The following is a 13,854-nucleotide window of genomic DNA, read 5'->3' as shown; positions in this document are numbered from 1 at the left end:
GAAGTAAAACTATCCCTGTTTGCAAATGACATGATCCTATACATAGAAAATCCCAAAGATTCCATAAGAAAGTTAGTGGAACTAGTAGAGGGATTCAGCAAAGTGATAGGATACAAGCTCGACATAACAAAAATCAGTTGGATTTTTCTATACTAACAAAGACAACTCCAAAAAAGAAATCAAGAAATCAATATCCCCCAAAGGTTAAAAAAAAAAATCCCCCAAAGGTTAAAAAAAAAAAACCTTAAAAATAAGTCTAACTAGGAATGTAAAAGACTTACACAAGGAAAACTACAAAACACTACTGCAAGAAACCAAAGAGACCTACATAAATAGAAAAAACATACCACACTCATGGATTGGCAGGCTTAACATTGTGAAAATGCCAATGCTACCCAAATTACCCAAAGTGAACTATAGATATAATGCAGTCCCGATCCAAATTCCAACTACATTCTTTGATAAAATGGAAAATCTAATCTCCAACTTCATGTGGAAAGGAAAGAGGCCCCAGATAGCTAAAGCATTATTGAAGAAGAACAAAGTAGGAGGGCTCACACTTCCTGATCTCAGAACCTGCTATACAGCCATAGTAGTCAAAACAACCTGGTACTGATACAATGACAGACACATAGACCAATGGAACAGAATTGAGAATCCAGAAATAAATTCATCCTGCTGTGGACAACTGATCTTGGACAAAAAGGTCTGTCTTAGTTATATAACCCACTGCCATAGAGTCAATTCCGACTCATAGCAACCCTACAGGACAGAGTAGAACTGCCCCACAGGGTTTCCAAGGAGCGCCTGGTAGATTTGAACTGCCGCCCTTTTGGTTAGCAACTGTAGGTTTTAACCACTACGCTACCAGGGTTTCCTCTTAGTTGTCTAGTGCTGCTATAACAGAAATACCACAAGTGGATGGCTTTAACAAACAAATTTGTTCTCTCACAGTTTAGAAGCCTAGAAGTCCATATTCAGGGTGCCAGCTCCAGGACAAGGCTTTCTTTCTCTGTCAGCTCTGGGTGAAGGCCATTGTCATCAATCTTCCCCTGGTCTAGGAGCTTCTCAGCCCAGGGACCGTGGTCCAAAGAATACACGCTCCTGGCTCTTGTTTCTTCGTGGTATAAGGTCCTTCTCCTTTCTGCTGGATTCTCTTTCTTATATCTCAAAAGAGATTGACCCAAGATACAACCTAATCCTGTAGATTGAGTCCTCCTTATTAATGGAACTGCCTCTAATCTGACTCATTAAGATCAAAAAGGTTAGGATTTACAACACATAGGATAATCACACCAGATCACAAAATGGAGGACAACCACACAATACTGGGAAAAATGGCCTAGCCAAGCTGATGCACATTTTGAGGGGACACAATTCAATCCATTATAAGGTCAAATTCCATTAAATGGGAGAGAGATACTCTCTTTAATACACAGTTCTGGCAAAACTGGATATTCATTTGCAGAAAAATGAAACAGGATTCATACCTCACATCATACACAAAAACTAACTCAAAGTGGATCAAAGACGTAAATGTTAAACCCAAAACTATAAAGTTTATGAAAGAAACATAGGGACAAAGGTAGGTGCCCTAAGTTATGGCATAAATAGACTATCAAACATAAATGAAAATGCACAAACAGCAGAAGATAAACTAGACAACTGGAAACTCCTAAAAATGAAATACTTATGCTCATCAAAAGACTTCAGCAAAGGAGTAAAAAGAACCTACAGACTGGGAAAAAAAATTTGGCAACGATGTATCTGACAAGGGTCTGATCTCTAAAATATTTAGAAAAATTTAACACTTCAACAACACAAAGATCAACAATCCAATCAAAATGTGGGCAAAGGACATGAACAGACACTTCACCGAAGAAGACATTCAGTTGGCTAACAAACATGAAGAAATGCTTGCATTCATTAGCCATCAGAGAGATGCAAATCATAACTACAATGCAATACCATCTTATCCTGTCAATAATGGCACATACTGATCAAAAACACAGAAAACAACAAATGCTGGCAAGGTCGTGGAGAGATTGGAACTCTTATACACTGCTAGTGGAACTGTAAAATGGTACAACCACTATGGAAAATGGTATAGTGCTTCCTTTAAAATGCTAGAAATAGAAATAGTATATGATCAAGCATTCCCATTCCTAGGTATACATTCTAGAGAAATAAGAGCCATGATACAAATAGACATGTGCACACCCATGTTCATGATAGCATTATTCAACAATAGCAAAAAGATGGAAACAACCTAAATGTCCAATAACAGATGAACGGATAAACAAATCGTGGTACATAGATACAATGGAATAATACACAATGATAAAGAGTAATGACGAATCCGTGAAACATCTCACAACATGGATGAATCTGGAGGATATTATGCTAAGTGAAATAAATCAATCACAAAAGAACAAATATTTTGAGACCACTAATTTAAAAAAAAGCCAAAAATAGGTTTACACACAGAAAGAAACATCCTTTGAGTGTTACCAGGGATGGGAGGGCATACGAGGGAGAATCACTAAATAGTAATAACAAACTGTTTTAGTCATCTACTGCTGCTATAACAGAAATACCACAAGTGGATGGCTTTAACAAAGAGAAGTTTATTTTCTCACGGTGAAGCAGGCTTAAAGTCCAAATTCAGGGTGTCAGCTCCAGGGGAAGGTTTTCTCTCTCTGTCGGCATTCTCATCAATCTTCCCCCAGACTTGGAGCTTCTCCGCGCAGGGACCCCGAGTCCAAAGGATGCGCTCTGCTCCTGGCACTTCTTTCTCGGTGGTATGAGGTCGCCCTGTCTCTCTGCTTGCTTTCTTTTATATCTCAAGACACAATCCAATCTTGTAGATTGATTACTGCCTCACTAACACAACTGCCACCCATTCTCCCTCATTAACATCATAGAGGCGGGATTTACAACATATAGGAAAATCACACAATGCTAGCAATCATGGCCCAACCCAATAGATATACATATTTTTGGGGGGACATAAGTCAATCCATGACACAAACAATACTTTTTGACTGGATGCATAGGTAGATATGTATGCTAAACAGACATGGGAGGTCATGTGGCAGTACACTTGAGTACATATATGATTGTGGGTATTTCTACATATGTATTTGCATGTGCTGCATGTATATTTATATGTATAACAGAGCATATAGGGGACACAGATATGGAAACTTCTTAGATATAACCAAACACCTCACGGCACTGAGCTCCTGGGCCTGAAGGCTAAGGACCATAGTCTTAGGGATTATCTAGGTCAGTTGGCACAACGCAGTTCATAAAGATAATGTTCTACATCCTAGGTCAGTGAGTAGCATCTGGGGTCTTAAAAGCTTGCAAGTGGCCATCTAAGGTACAACTATTGGTCTCTTCCTGTCTGCAGCAAAAGAGAATGAAGAAAACCAGAGTCAAGAAAGCAATTAGCCTAAAGGACAAATGGCCCACATGAACCACAGCCTCCTCTAGCCCAAGACCAGAAGAACGAGATGGTGCCCAGCTACCACTACTGACTGCTCTGACCTGGAACACAACAGAAGGTCTCAGTTAGAATGAATGAAAACTGTAGAACAAAATTCAAATTCATAAAAAAGACCAGATTTACTGGTCTGAGAGAAACTGGAGGAACCCCTGAGACTATTGCTCTAAAACACCCTTGAGACTTGGAACTGAAGCCACTCCCAGAGGCCACCTTTCAGCCAAATAATAGACTGGCCTATAAAATAAACAATAGCATCCATGAGGAATATGCTCCTTAGAACAATCAACTATACGAGACCAAAAGGGCAACATCTGCCCAAAAGCAAAGATGAGAAGGCAGGGAGAGGCAGGGGAACCAGACAAATGGAAACGGAACCCAGGGTGGAAATGGAGAGAGTGCTGACACATTGCGTGGATTGCAACCAATGTCACAGAACAATTCATGCTTGAATTATTGACTGGAAAGCTAAATTGCTGTAGAGACTTTCACCTAATGCACAATAAAATGTTTAAAAAAAAAAAAAAAAGTGATAGTGTCTTCAGAACCATGCAGGTGATACAAGTTATTTGGGATCTGGCCAAGGCTGCCTAGAGGACTGAGGGATACAGCAAAAAGAAGCTGGAGAATGCCAGATTTTTAGGAGCTAGTCGAATATCAAGTCTATCGGGTGACCACCCAGAAGCTCCAAGTATCAGCGTAGTTTGGAGAACTGCAGGTGAGAGGCTAGTAGTGGGAAATTCCAAACAAAGAACCAGCTTTTGCCACTTGCCAAGGCCAGAGACCCTGAAGCCACCAGCCAAGTAAAAACTGTCCTGTGGCCTTACTTCTGCAAATAGAGGAGCTGATGAGTGAAGAGAGAGCAGAAACTGACCTCCAAAGACAGGGTGTCCACCAACCATGGGCCTTAACTGACACGGGCAGAAATCTTACTTTGGAATGAAGATTAAAGCATCGATTACTATTTAGGACTAAACTTGCTATTTACTGAATTGAGACTGTGTTTACTCTTCACAGAGAGGATGGATTATTACCTCACAGTGAGCAAAACAACAACTGGGCCTGCTGCATATTCATCCAATGGTCAAGGGAAGGTTTCCCTGAGTGAAGGAAGCTGAAAGTAGAAGTGGGAAACAAAATTTTAAGCTGCGTTTTGGTTTTGTCATGAGTCAGATTTGTCCAACATACAGTTTGCAATTTCAGCTCGGCTTTGAAAATCAAAGCTCCTTAGCATTGAGTTTCTGTTTATGGTGATGGATAATTTGGCAACGGATATCGCTGATGGTTGCACAACATGACTAATGTCATTGGTGTCACTGAATTCTACCCGCAAAAAATGTTGACATAGCAGAGGTTGTGTTACCTATATTTTTACAACAATAAAAAAATAATAAAGCAATTATTAATTGAGGGGCAGGGGTGGGGAACTCCTGAGCAGGTTTATAGTAGTGTTTGCGATAAGATAGGATAACTGTGATTTTTTTTCTAACATGAAAGAGTGTAATCTGATGCCTGGCGTATTGTAGATGCCCAGGAAATGCTAATTTAAACTGAATGTGAATCTTAGTTGCTGAGAATTGTGGAATAATTTTTCTACAATTATTTTAAAATAAAATCTGCATATAAATTTACATGTTTTTCACCAGTTCAAGTATTTGTTTACTTTATTTGGCCTATTTTCACAAATGACTTGAGACCCTTTTGTATAGATTTAGACTGGCCTTGAAGCTGAAGCTAGAGGGGTAAAGAAGGGTGGGACGAAGAGCTTGCAAGGCCTTTCCAGAGAGGCCTCCATCAGACTTCAGCCTCCACTGTCCCTGGAATATCCAGTTTACCTCAGTAAATTCAGCAGATGAACAAACTTTAAACTACTTCTTCATCATCATAAAATTACAGTGCTGCTTTAGCCAGTTGTCCTCAGTAGTGAATTTAGGGGGCTTTTAGGGATATAAAAATGAACCTTTAACAGTCTCCAATGTCTTATTTTTGCCTCTAGTTCCTCATCACTTTCAGGGAAATTTGTTAGGTTTTCCAGACATAGCCAGAATAGTATCCTAAGTAAATCTAGGAGAATTTTAAAATGTAATAAGGCTATGGCTTAATATTTTGATTTAATTGCAGTAAGAATGATTCATATATTATACACTGAGCTTTATCTTAGCCTTTTTTGAATCTCATAGTTCTATCCTAGATGACAGTTTATCTTGGAAAGTGAAGGGAAAATATGTTATAATGACACGCTTGCTCACTACGTTTACTATTTGAGCCCTCCCCCCACCCCTTATTTATTTATTTTGTTTATTTTTTATTTCCTGCAGACCAAGAAGATTAGAAAATCAGCCAAAGTCCATGACCATGGTAGGTCATCTTGAAGATCATTTTAAAGAATATTATATTTCCATGTAATTTGAAAATAACATTAAATATGAGCTCCTGTAGTTACAGTTCAATAATATCTGGTTTATATTTCAGTGTATTTCCCCCAGTACAAGGACCTCTTCTGCCTCCTATCATAGTTGGTCCTGTAACTAGAAGCCCCTCCTCTGAAGCTTCTCTTCTACTGGCCCCCTTAACTCCATCCCCACTGCTACTGCTTCATCTCAAACCATCTTCACTTTTCACCTGGACTATTACAATCATTTCGTAATTGGTTTTCTGCCTCCAGTTCTGCTCCCTTTCATTCCATCCTCCACAGAATAGGCAGAGTGATCTTTCGAAAGCAAAATGTGATCATGTCTCTCCCCTACATAAAAGCTTTCAGTGGTTTCCAGTGGCTTTCAGGATCAAATCCTGGCTCCTTATTGCAGCATATAAGGCCCTCTGTGGCTAAGCTCACACCTTCCCATCCAGCCTTATCATGCATGCTTTCACTTTCCCATCATTCACATCAACCATATGTGACCACTTGCAATTTTCTGAACATGGTATGTTATTTTTATGCCTTCCTGTTATTGCTCATGTAACCTCCCCTGCCTAGAATGTTCTTCAACTCCTTTTCTCCCCTTATGTCAGTTCCCACCTCACCAACACCTGCCAGGTCAAGCTTCATCTCTTGTATGAAGCCTTTGCTGCTTCAAACATTCTCCCAGATGAAACTGACTTGCTTTGTCCTAGATGCCCATACCACACCCTTTGTTACAATAGCACTTATTTCACAATAATTCTCTGCTTACATGTCCCTTCTCTTGACTAGAACTCTTAGTTGTGTCAGCTGCATAACGCAGGTTGTTAACGACCCTTCCTCCAATCCTGATGCCCCATTCTTCTTCAAGTAGTCCAACTTCTCAGATTATTTGCTTAGCATACAGATTGAATAAATATGGTGAAAGGATACAACCCTGATACATAACTTTTCTTCCTAGCCTGTCTTAGTCTGGAAGCTCCTCTGAGACCTGTCCACCATGGGTGACCCTGCTGGTATTTGAAATTCCAGTGGCATAGCTTCCAAGCTCACAGCAACATGCAAACCACCACAGTATGACAAACTGATAGATGCATGGGTACATATCTCCTTAAATCATACGTAATGTCTAAATAAAATTATAAAGTCATACTTGGACCTAACATGATACAACTGACATGAGTACAACCAAGAATGCATGAGCTCTGTTTCCATCTTATACGCCCACTCCTCACTTTTGACGTGGTTGGTTAGGTTCCAAAGACCAGGTCGTTATGCAAAAATCTGCATTATGTGAAAATGAAGGATGACCACATCAGATCCCAAAATGGAGGATGACTACATCATTACATAACTGCCAAATTACATCATTACATAACTGCCAGACCACTGAGACTCAGAGAATCATGCCCAGCCAAGGTGACACATAACCATCACAGCCAGCGTTACTGTCACCTCACACCTTGACATTTGTTACTGCCAGACCTAACTTATTAATGTGCAAAATAGTTGGACAATAGATTTTTTACTATTGTAAATGAGAAATGTTGGATAATGAGATAGTCAATAAATGAGGAGTAGGTGTATTTTATAATACGTAATGGCATAAGAAAGGGAAGAAAACAAAGATATTTGCTATATACACACACGCACAGACATATATGCACTCGTACACGTATAACAAAACAAGGAAGAAATACTAGAAACAATTACAGTCCTCGTTTCTGCAGTTGACCATGTGGTCATAGCTGGTATTTAGAACTATCTGCTTCCATCACCCATCACCCAATTCCAAAACCACTTCCACATTGTAGGTATTTGTTAGAGCAGGACCCATGCTTCTCAGCAGAATTCTTAGGCTGCGTTATCAAGAGGAGTAAAACAGTGAAGCGTGTATATATGAAACGGCTCATGCAGCTGTAGAGGTTGGCAAGTCCCAAATACGTGGCTCAGATGTCAGGCTGGAGGCTTCTCCTGACTCACATGGTTGCAGGGACGGACAAGCCCCAAATCGGCAGGTGAGACGACATGTTGTTGCTGGCTCACGTCCCAAGAACCAGAGGTCAGAGGATGAAGAGTCAGATGCAGGATCCAGAGAGGGCAAACTTTTCTGGAACGTACATATATATGAGATTGAGACCACACTCCCAAGGAAACTCCCCTTTCAACAGATTGGCTGCTCACATCAGATCACAAAATAGAAGATGATTACGTAATATCTGCCAAGCAACTGAGAATCATGGCCTAGCCAAGTTGACACATAACCTTAACCAGCACACCACGCTTGGATGAAGAACAACTAGAATGTATATATATATATATTTTTTTTTAATAATTTTTATTGTGCTTTTTAAGTGAAAGTTTACAAATCAAGTCAGTCTCTCACATAAAAACTTATATACAGCTTGCTACATACTCCCAGTTACTCTCCCCTCAATGAGACAGCCCGCTCCCTCCTACCACTCTCTCTTTTCATGTCCATTTCGCCAGCTTCTAAGCCCCTCTACCCTCCCATCTCCCCTCCAGGCGAGAGGTGCCAACATAGTCTCAAGTGCCCACCTGATCCAAGAAGCTCACTCCTCACCAGCATCCCTCTCCTACACATTGTCCAGTCCAATCCATGTCCGATGAGCTGACTTCTGGAATGGTTCCTGTCCTGGGCCAACAGAAGGTTTGGGGACCATGACCACCAGGGTCCTTCTAGTCTCAGTCAGACTATTAAGTCTGGTCTTTTTATGAGAATTTGGGGTCTGCATCCCACTGTTCTCCTGCTCCCTCAGGGGTTCTCTGTTGTGTTCCTTGTCAGGGCAGTCATCGGTTGTGGCTGGGCACCATCTAGTTCTTCTGGTCTCAGGATGGTGTAAGTCTCTGGTTCATGTGGCCCTTTCTGTCTCTTGGGCTCGTAATTGCCTGGTGTCCTTGGTGTTCTTCATTCTCCTTTGATCCAGGTGGGTTGAGACTCACTGATGCATCTTAGATGGCCGCTTGCTAGCCCTTAAGACCCCAGATGCCACTCTTTAAAGTGGGGTGCAGAATTTTTCTTATTAGAATTTATTATGCCAATTGACTTAGATGTCCCCTGAAGCCATGGTCCCCAAACCCCTGCCCCTACTTCGCTAACCTTCGAAGCATTCACTTTATAGAATGTATATTTTTTAAAGTGCTAGTATGCACAGTACAGTGAACATTCAACAACACTGCAATACACTTGGAGATGTTTATACTAAAAGAGGCAAAGAGCCAAGGAAGATGTTATGAGAAGAGAATTTCCAAGATTTCACATTACAACTACTCCACTGATGCACTTCAGTTTGGACTGGGGGATTCGGGCATCTCTAATCTAAGAACTTTGGTAACTGGAAGAATAGGTATAAAAACTATAGTATATGAGTACACGAGGAGTTATTACAACTAGTATATTTTTCATATACCTTTCTCTTTTTAAAAACAGCTTTATTGAGATATTATTTCATACCATAAAATTCACCTACTGTAAGTATCCAAACCAAAACCCAAATGCACTGCCATCAAGTCGATTCTGACTCATAGTGACCCTGTAGGATGGAGTAGAACTGTCCCATAGGGTTTCCAAGGCTGTAAATCTTTATGGAAGCAGACTGCCACATCTTCCTTCCATGGAGTGGCTGGTGTGTTACTGTAAGTATACAACTCAGTAATATTTAGTAAATTGATAAGAGTCATGCAGAAATCACCACAATCTAATTTTAGGATGTTTCCTTCACCTCCAAAATTTTGCTTGAGCCTGTTTACCATCAACCACTGCCTCCACCTCCAATGTATTCAGGACTCTGGCCAGTCGTGTTTCCTGGGGAACTTGTAAGAGGATTAGCAGGAGGAACTATGATCAACAGCAGCATTTGACTTGGAGGCATTGGAGCTACCCTTGTTTAAGTTTTGGTATTCCGCTGTCATCTGCCATGATCTATCTAGTTTTGTAGGGGCCAAACTGGCAAATTAAATTGGGATTTGACAAGACCACCACCCCTGCACTCTTTAGTCTTTGAGGATGGCACATATCTCTGCCAGTCTCCTGGGATGCAAATTTACTACCTTGGCTGGGGAGGGGAGTGGTGGTGAGCTGTTTCAGAAGCTTCTACTTGGCCTTTTCTACTCTAATAGCTCTTACACCAAAGGTCAAGGAACCAATAACGGGGTTATTTCAACTACCAAGTTTGTCCATTTTATGTTTACTTTCAGGGACAAGGTATGTGTGGGTCTGATGACTCAAAGGACCCACTGTCAACTGAGCCTGGGCTAGGACTCCGCTTATTACTGACTCCTGTGTATACTTTGAGCTCTGGTGGCAGAGAGGTTAAGAGCTTGGCTACTAATCAAAAGGTTGGCAGTTTGAATCCACCAACTGCTCCTCGGAAACCCCATGGGGCATTTCTACTCTGTTCTGTAGGGTTGCTACGACTCAGAACTGACTCAACAGCAATGGGGTGGTATATAAGTTTACTGTAAAAGGGGGCTAAATTGGCACTCAGGCTTTGTGTCCAACAATTCTCAAAAGGTCTTAGTGTTCCCCTTTTTCCTCAGTGCATGATTACTGTGAGTGAATGGACATAGGGCCCTCTGAGGAATGACAGGTATTGACTACTGAATAGCCATTGTGGTGTTTCAGGGATCTTCATCTTAGGAACCTTCTGCATCAGTTACTGGGTTCCAGGGTTGAGAACTGCCTCAGGTCCAGCTGAGAAAGGGATTGGATTTTTTATTGGGCTTTTTATTGGGCTGACTTCCCTCAGCCTCCTTATTTTCCTTGATTTATTTCATTGTATAAATTAAGCAGTACCTTTGTTGGGTGTCCGTCTATCTTGTCTCTAGGGATGTGTTTTATTGACCACCGCCACGTCTCTCTGCACGTTGCTCCCCTGACCATGCCTCTTCACCTGTTCCTGCTTCTGACCACCGTGCAGCTCCTTGTAATCATTGTGCCCACCTTGTTCCTGACAGTTAAGTGACTCCCCTGGCCTCCATAATCTTCCTCTCATCCCTGTTCTATTAGCCCAGCTCCACAACACCGTCTTACCCTTAGTGTTGGCCTACGGAGGACAGTCTTCCACCAATCTCAGCGATGCTGGAGCTGGAGCCGCTCTGACCGGTGCGTCCATTATTGCTTTGGTAAGCAGTGTGTGTCCCGGTGAGCCCTCTCATGGACCACAGCTGGGGGTTTCCAGTCTTCTGTAGTGCATCCCTTCTAGCAGGCCTACACTTATAGGCCAGGCAGAGGAGAAGGAGGGGCTGCTGAGGTGGAGGGAACCCAGGTGAGTATGGTTGTCGCTGAGCCCAGAGAAACAAGTGTTCAAGAAGAGAAGGGCTCAGATGAGGACCACTGGATTTAGCAGGATGGAGATGTTTTAGTGGAATGGTAAAAATAAAAACCCAGTTAGAACAGGCTGAGGAGAAAATCAAGACATGAGATAGTGAAGTTTTCCCGTGTCAGAAAGCAGAGAAAGGAGGCTGGTGCTGAAGGGGAACAGGAACAAGGGAGGCTTTGTTTTCTAAGATGGGCAGGAGTACAGCCTATTTGTACGTTGATGGAAGTGATGAGTTAGAGAGGTAGAAATTTCTTACAAAGCAGAGAAGAGAGGGCTCTTTCCAGAATCACGAGTCCTTGAGCAGATGGGATTCAATCCACGAGTGGTGGGGACGGCCTTTGGAAGGCCTGTAAACCTTCCGTTTTATTTTAACAGAAGTGAGTGTACAAATGCAGGGAAGCTGGCGGGTTTTGTGCTGAGAGACTAAGTGGCTGTGATTCTGTCTGTTCTTTTCAGCAGTCTGAGCAGGGGCAATGTGGAGGAGGAGGCAGTGCACTGTGAAGAAAGCCAACCTCTGGGAGGGGGAGTGAGTGCCAAAACCAAATCAAACCCATTGCCGTAGAGTCAATTCCAACTCATAGTGACCCTACAGGGCAGAGTAGAACTGCCCCATAGAGTTTCCAAGGAACACCTGGTGGATTTGAACTGCCGACCTTTTGGTTAGCAGCTGTAGCACTTAACCACTATGCCACCAGGGTTTCCAGAGTGAGCGCAGGCCCTCGTAAATGAGGACTGGGTGGGGCTGGAGAGCCAGGACTCCTTTTAAAGTCTTCCCGATTTTCTGTTTCCTCTTCCCCATTGTGCCTCTTTTTACTAAGGATCAGAAAACTAATTTGCTTTGTTTTGTTTTCCTTAGAGGTAAAGTATAGTACAAAAAACCTAATTCTTCTTGAGTCCTTGGAAGGTGAAGAAGCTCTTAAGTCTTTGCTTGCATATAATAAATATAACTCTTTTTTGCTTGGTACTTTTTCATTCCTTATTATGCCTGCAGTCAAACTTGGGTTGCAGATATGTGCAGGAAAGATGTAACAATATTGGACCTTCGTTCATTCAACAGATATTTACTGAGGTCCAACTGGGTGTAGCACTGTTCTGTATCACTAATCTATGAAGATACCCAGGATGTTACAGACAGGAGACAGGATAACCTATATGTTGTGGTAGAAAGTCTTAAGTGCAAGATTGTGCTCTTTTAAAGAACTATCTATATGGGCTCCAGTTGTCAACAGCAATTAAAAGGGAAAGGTTAAATAGGGAGTTTAGGGGACAGTGAGATTATGTTCACGGGGATTATGTCAACAGTTTGAAAAGGAGGATGCAGATGGTTGCCCAACTCGAAGAATGTAATCAGTGTCACTGAATTGTACATGTAGAAATTGTTGAATTGGTGTATGTTTTGCTGTGTGTATTTTCAACAATTAAAAAAAAAGTCATAAGCGCTATGAAGAAAAGGTAAATAGAGAGGGGAATCAGGAGAGTGGAGCTGTAATTTTCAGTCAGGTGGTCAGGGTAAGCCTCATTGAGAAGGCGATGGCTGAGCAAAGGCGTAAGGGAGATGAAGGATGAGTTGGCCATGTAGTTCTCTGGAGGAATACAATAAACACATTTGCTAATGGTGCTGAGGGAAATCATAAGTATCCGAAGGGAAAGAAGGCTCTGCTCTTATAATTCTAAGAGAATAAAGTAACAAACATGGAGAGTTAACTGAGAATTTTTCCCTGGGCTGTGCGAATGAGAATAACTGGGATGTGGTCCATTCCTGGAAAACAAGTATCTTCAAACAGATAGGTGGCAGAAGTCACAGGGAGAGAACATGGGAAAATATTTGGGAGGGCCTAAAATAACGTTGTTGTTGCCGTCAAGTCGATTCTGACTTATGGCAACCCCATGTGTGCAGAATAAAACTGCTCCATAGGATTTTCAAGGCTGTGACCTTTCGAAAGCAGATCGCAAGCCCTTTCTTCTGCTGCACTTCTGAATGGGTTTGAACCACCAATCTTTCAGTTAATAGTTGAGCACTTAACCATTTTTGCCACCCAGGGACTCCTAAACTAAAGAATTCTTAATCCCATAAATTAAGGATTGGAAGCAACTAAGGGGAGAGCTCTGGGTGGGCACTGAAGAAAGCTGCATATTATGGGAGAACTGGTGAGCACTTAGACAGGGGAGTGTCTTACTTCTGGGATTCCATAGGCTCCTGCTTTTTGTACTAATTGGACAGTTGTAGGTCTTTCTATTTTCTCTGTATTGTTTTCTTTTCTTTTTTTTAAGCTCATCACATCAGTAACATCCAAAGCAGACATACTTTAGTGGCCTGGATGCAGCTTCAGTAGCTGGTTGTCTAAAATTCAAGTCCCAAATAAAATCCTCTAGTAATCATTTGAAGCCCTGGTGGCACAGTGGTTAAGAGCTACAGTGAATTATGGCTGCTAATCAAAAATGTCAGCAGTTCGAATCCATCAGCCACTCTTTGGAAACTCCATGGAGCAGTTCTACTCCGTTCTATAGAGTGCAATGAGTTGGCATTGACTTAATGGAATCAACTTGATGGAAATGGGTTTGTTTTTTGTTTTGTTTTGTTTTAGTAATCATTTGGTGATAGA

General features: G+C 41.7%; 1 protein-coding gene across 8 annotated transcripts in view; it reads left to right on the top strand.

Annotated features, from left to right (window-relative positions):
* CAGE1 (cancer antigen 1) overlaps window positions 1-6,962 on the top strand; it is a 78,908-nt gene extending 71,946 nt beyond the window's left edge. For 7 of the 8 annotated variants that reach the window (XM_023557672.2, XM_010597567.3, XM_023557675.2 and 4 more), the window contains one exon: window positions 5,827-6,962. In XM_023557672.2, coding sequence (XP_023413440.1) covers window positions 5,827-5,914 — 88 coding nt within the window. In that variant the 3' untranslated portion in view covers window positions 5,915-6,962. The remainder of the gene's footprint in view (window positions 1-5,826) is intronic. The other variant, XR_002787660.2, reaches the window with a different exon arrangement.
* The last annotated feature ends 6,892 nt before the right edge of the window (window positions 6,963-13,854 follow it).

Source organism: Loxodonta africana, chromosome 1, assembly GCF_030014295.1.
Source record: "Loxodonta africana isolate mLoxAfr1 chromosome 1, mLoxAfr1.hap2, whole genome shotgun sequence".
In the NCBI taxonomy this organism is placed as follows: domain Eukaryota; kingdom Metazoa; phylum Chordata; class Mammalia; order Proboscidea; family Elephantidae; genus Loxodonta; species Loxodonta africana.
The sequence above is the reverse complement of the archived record's forward strand: the minus strand, read 5'-3'. Positions and strand labels throughout refer to the sequence as shown.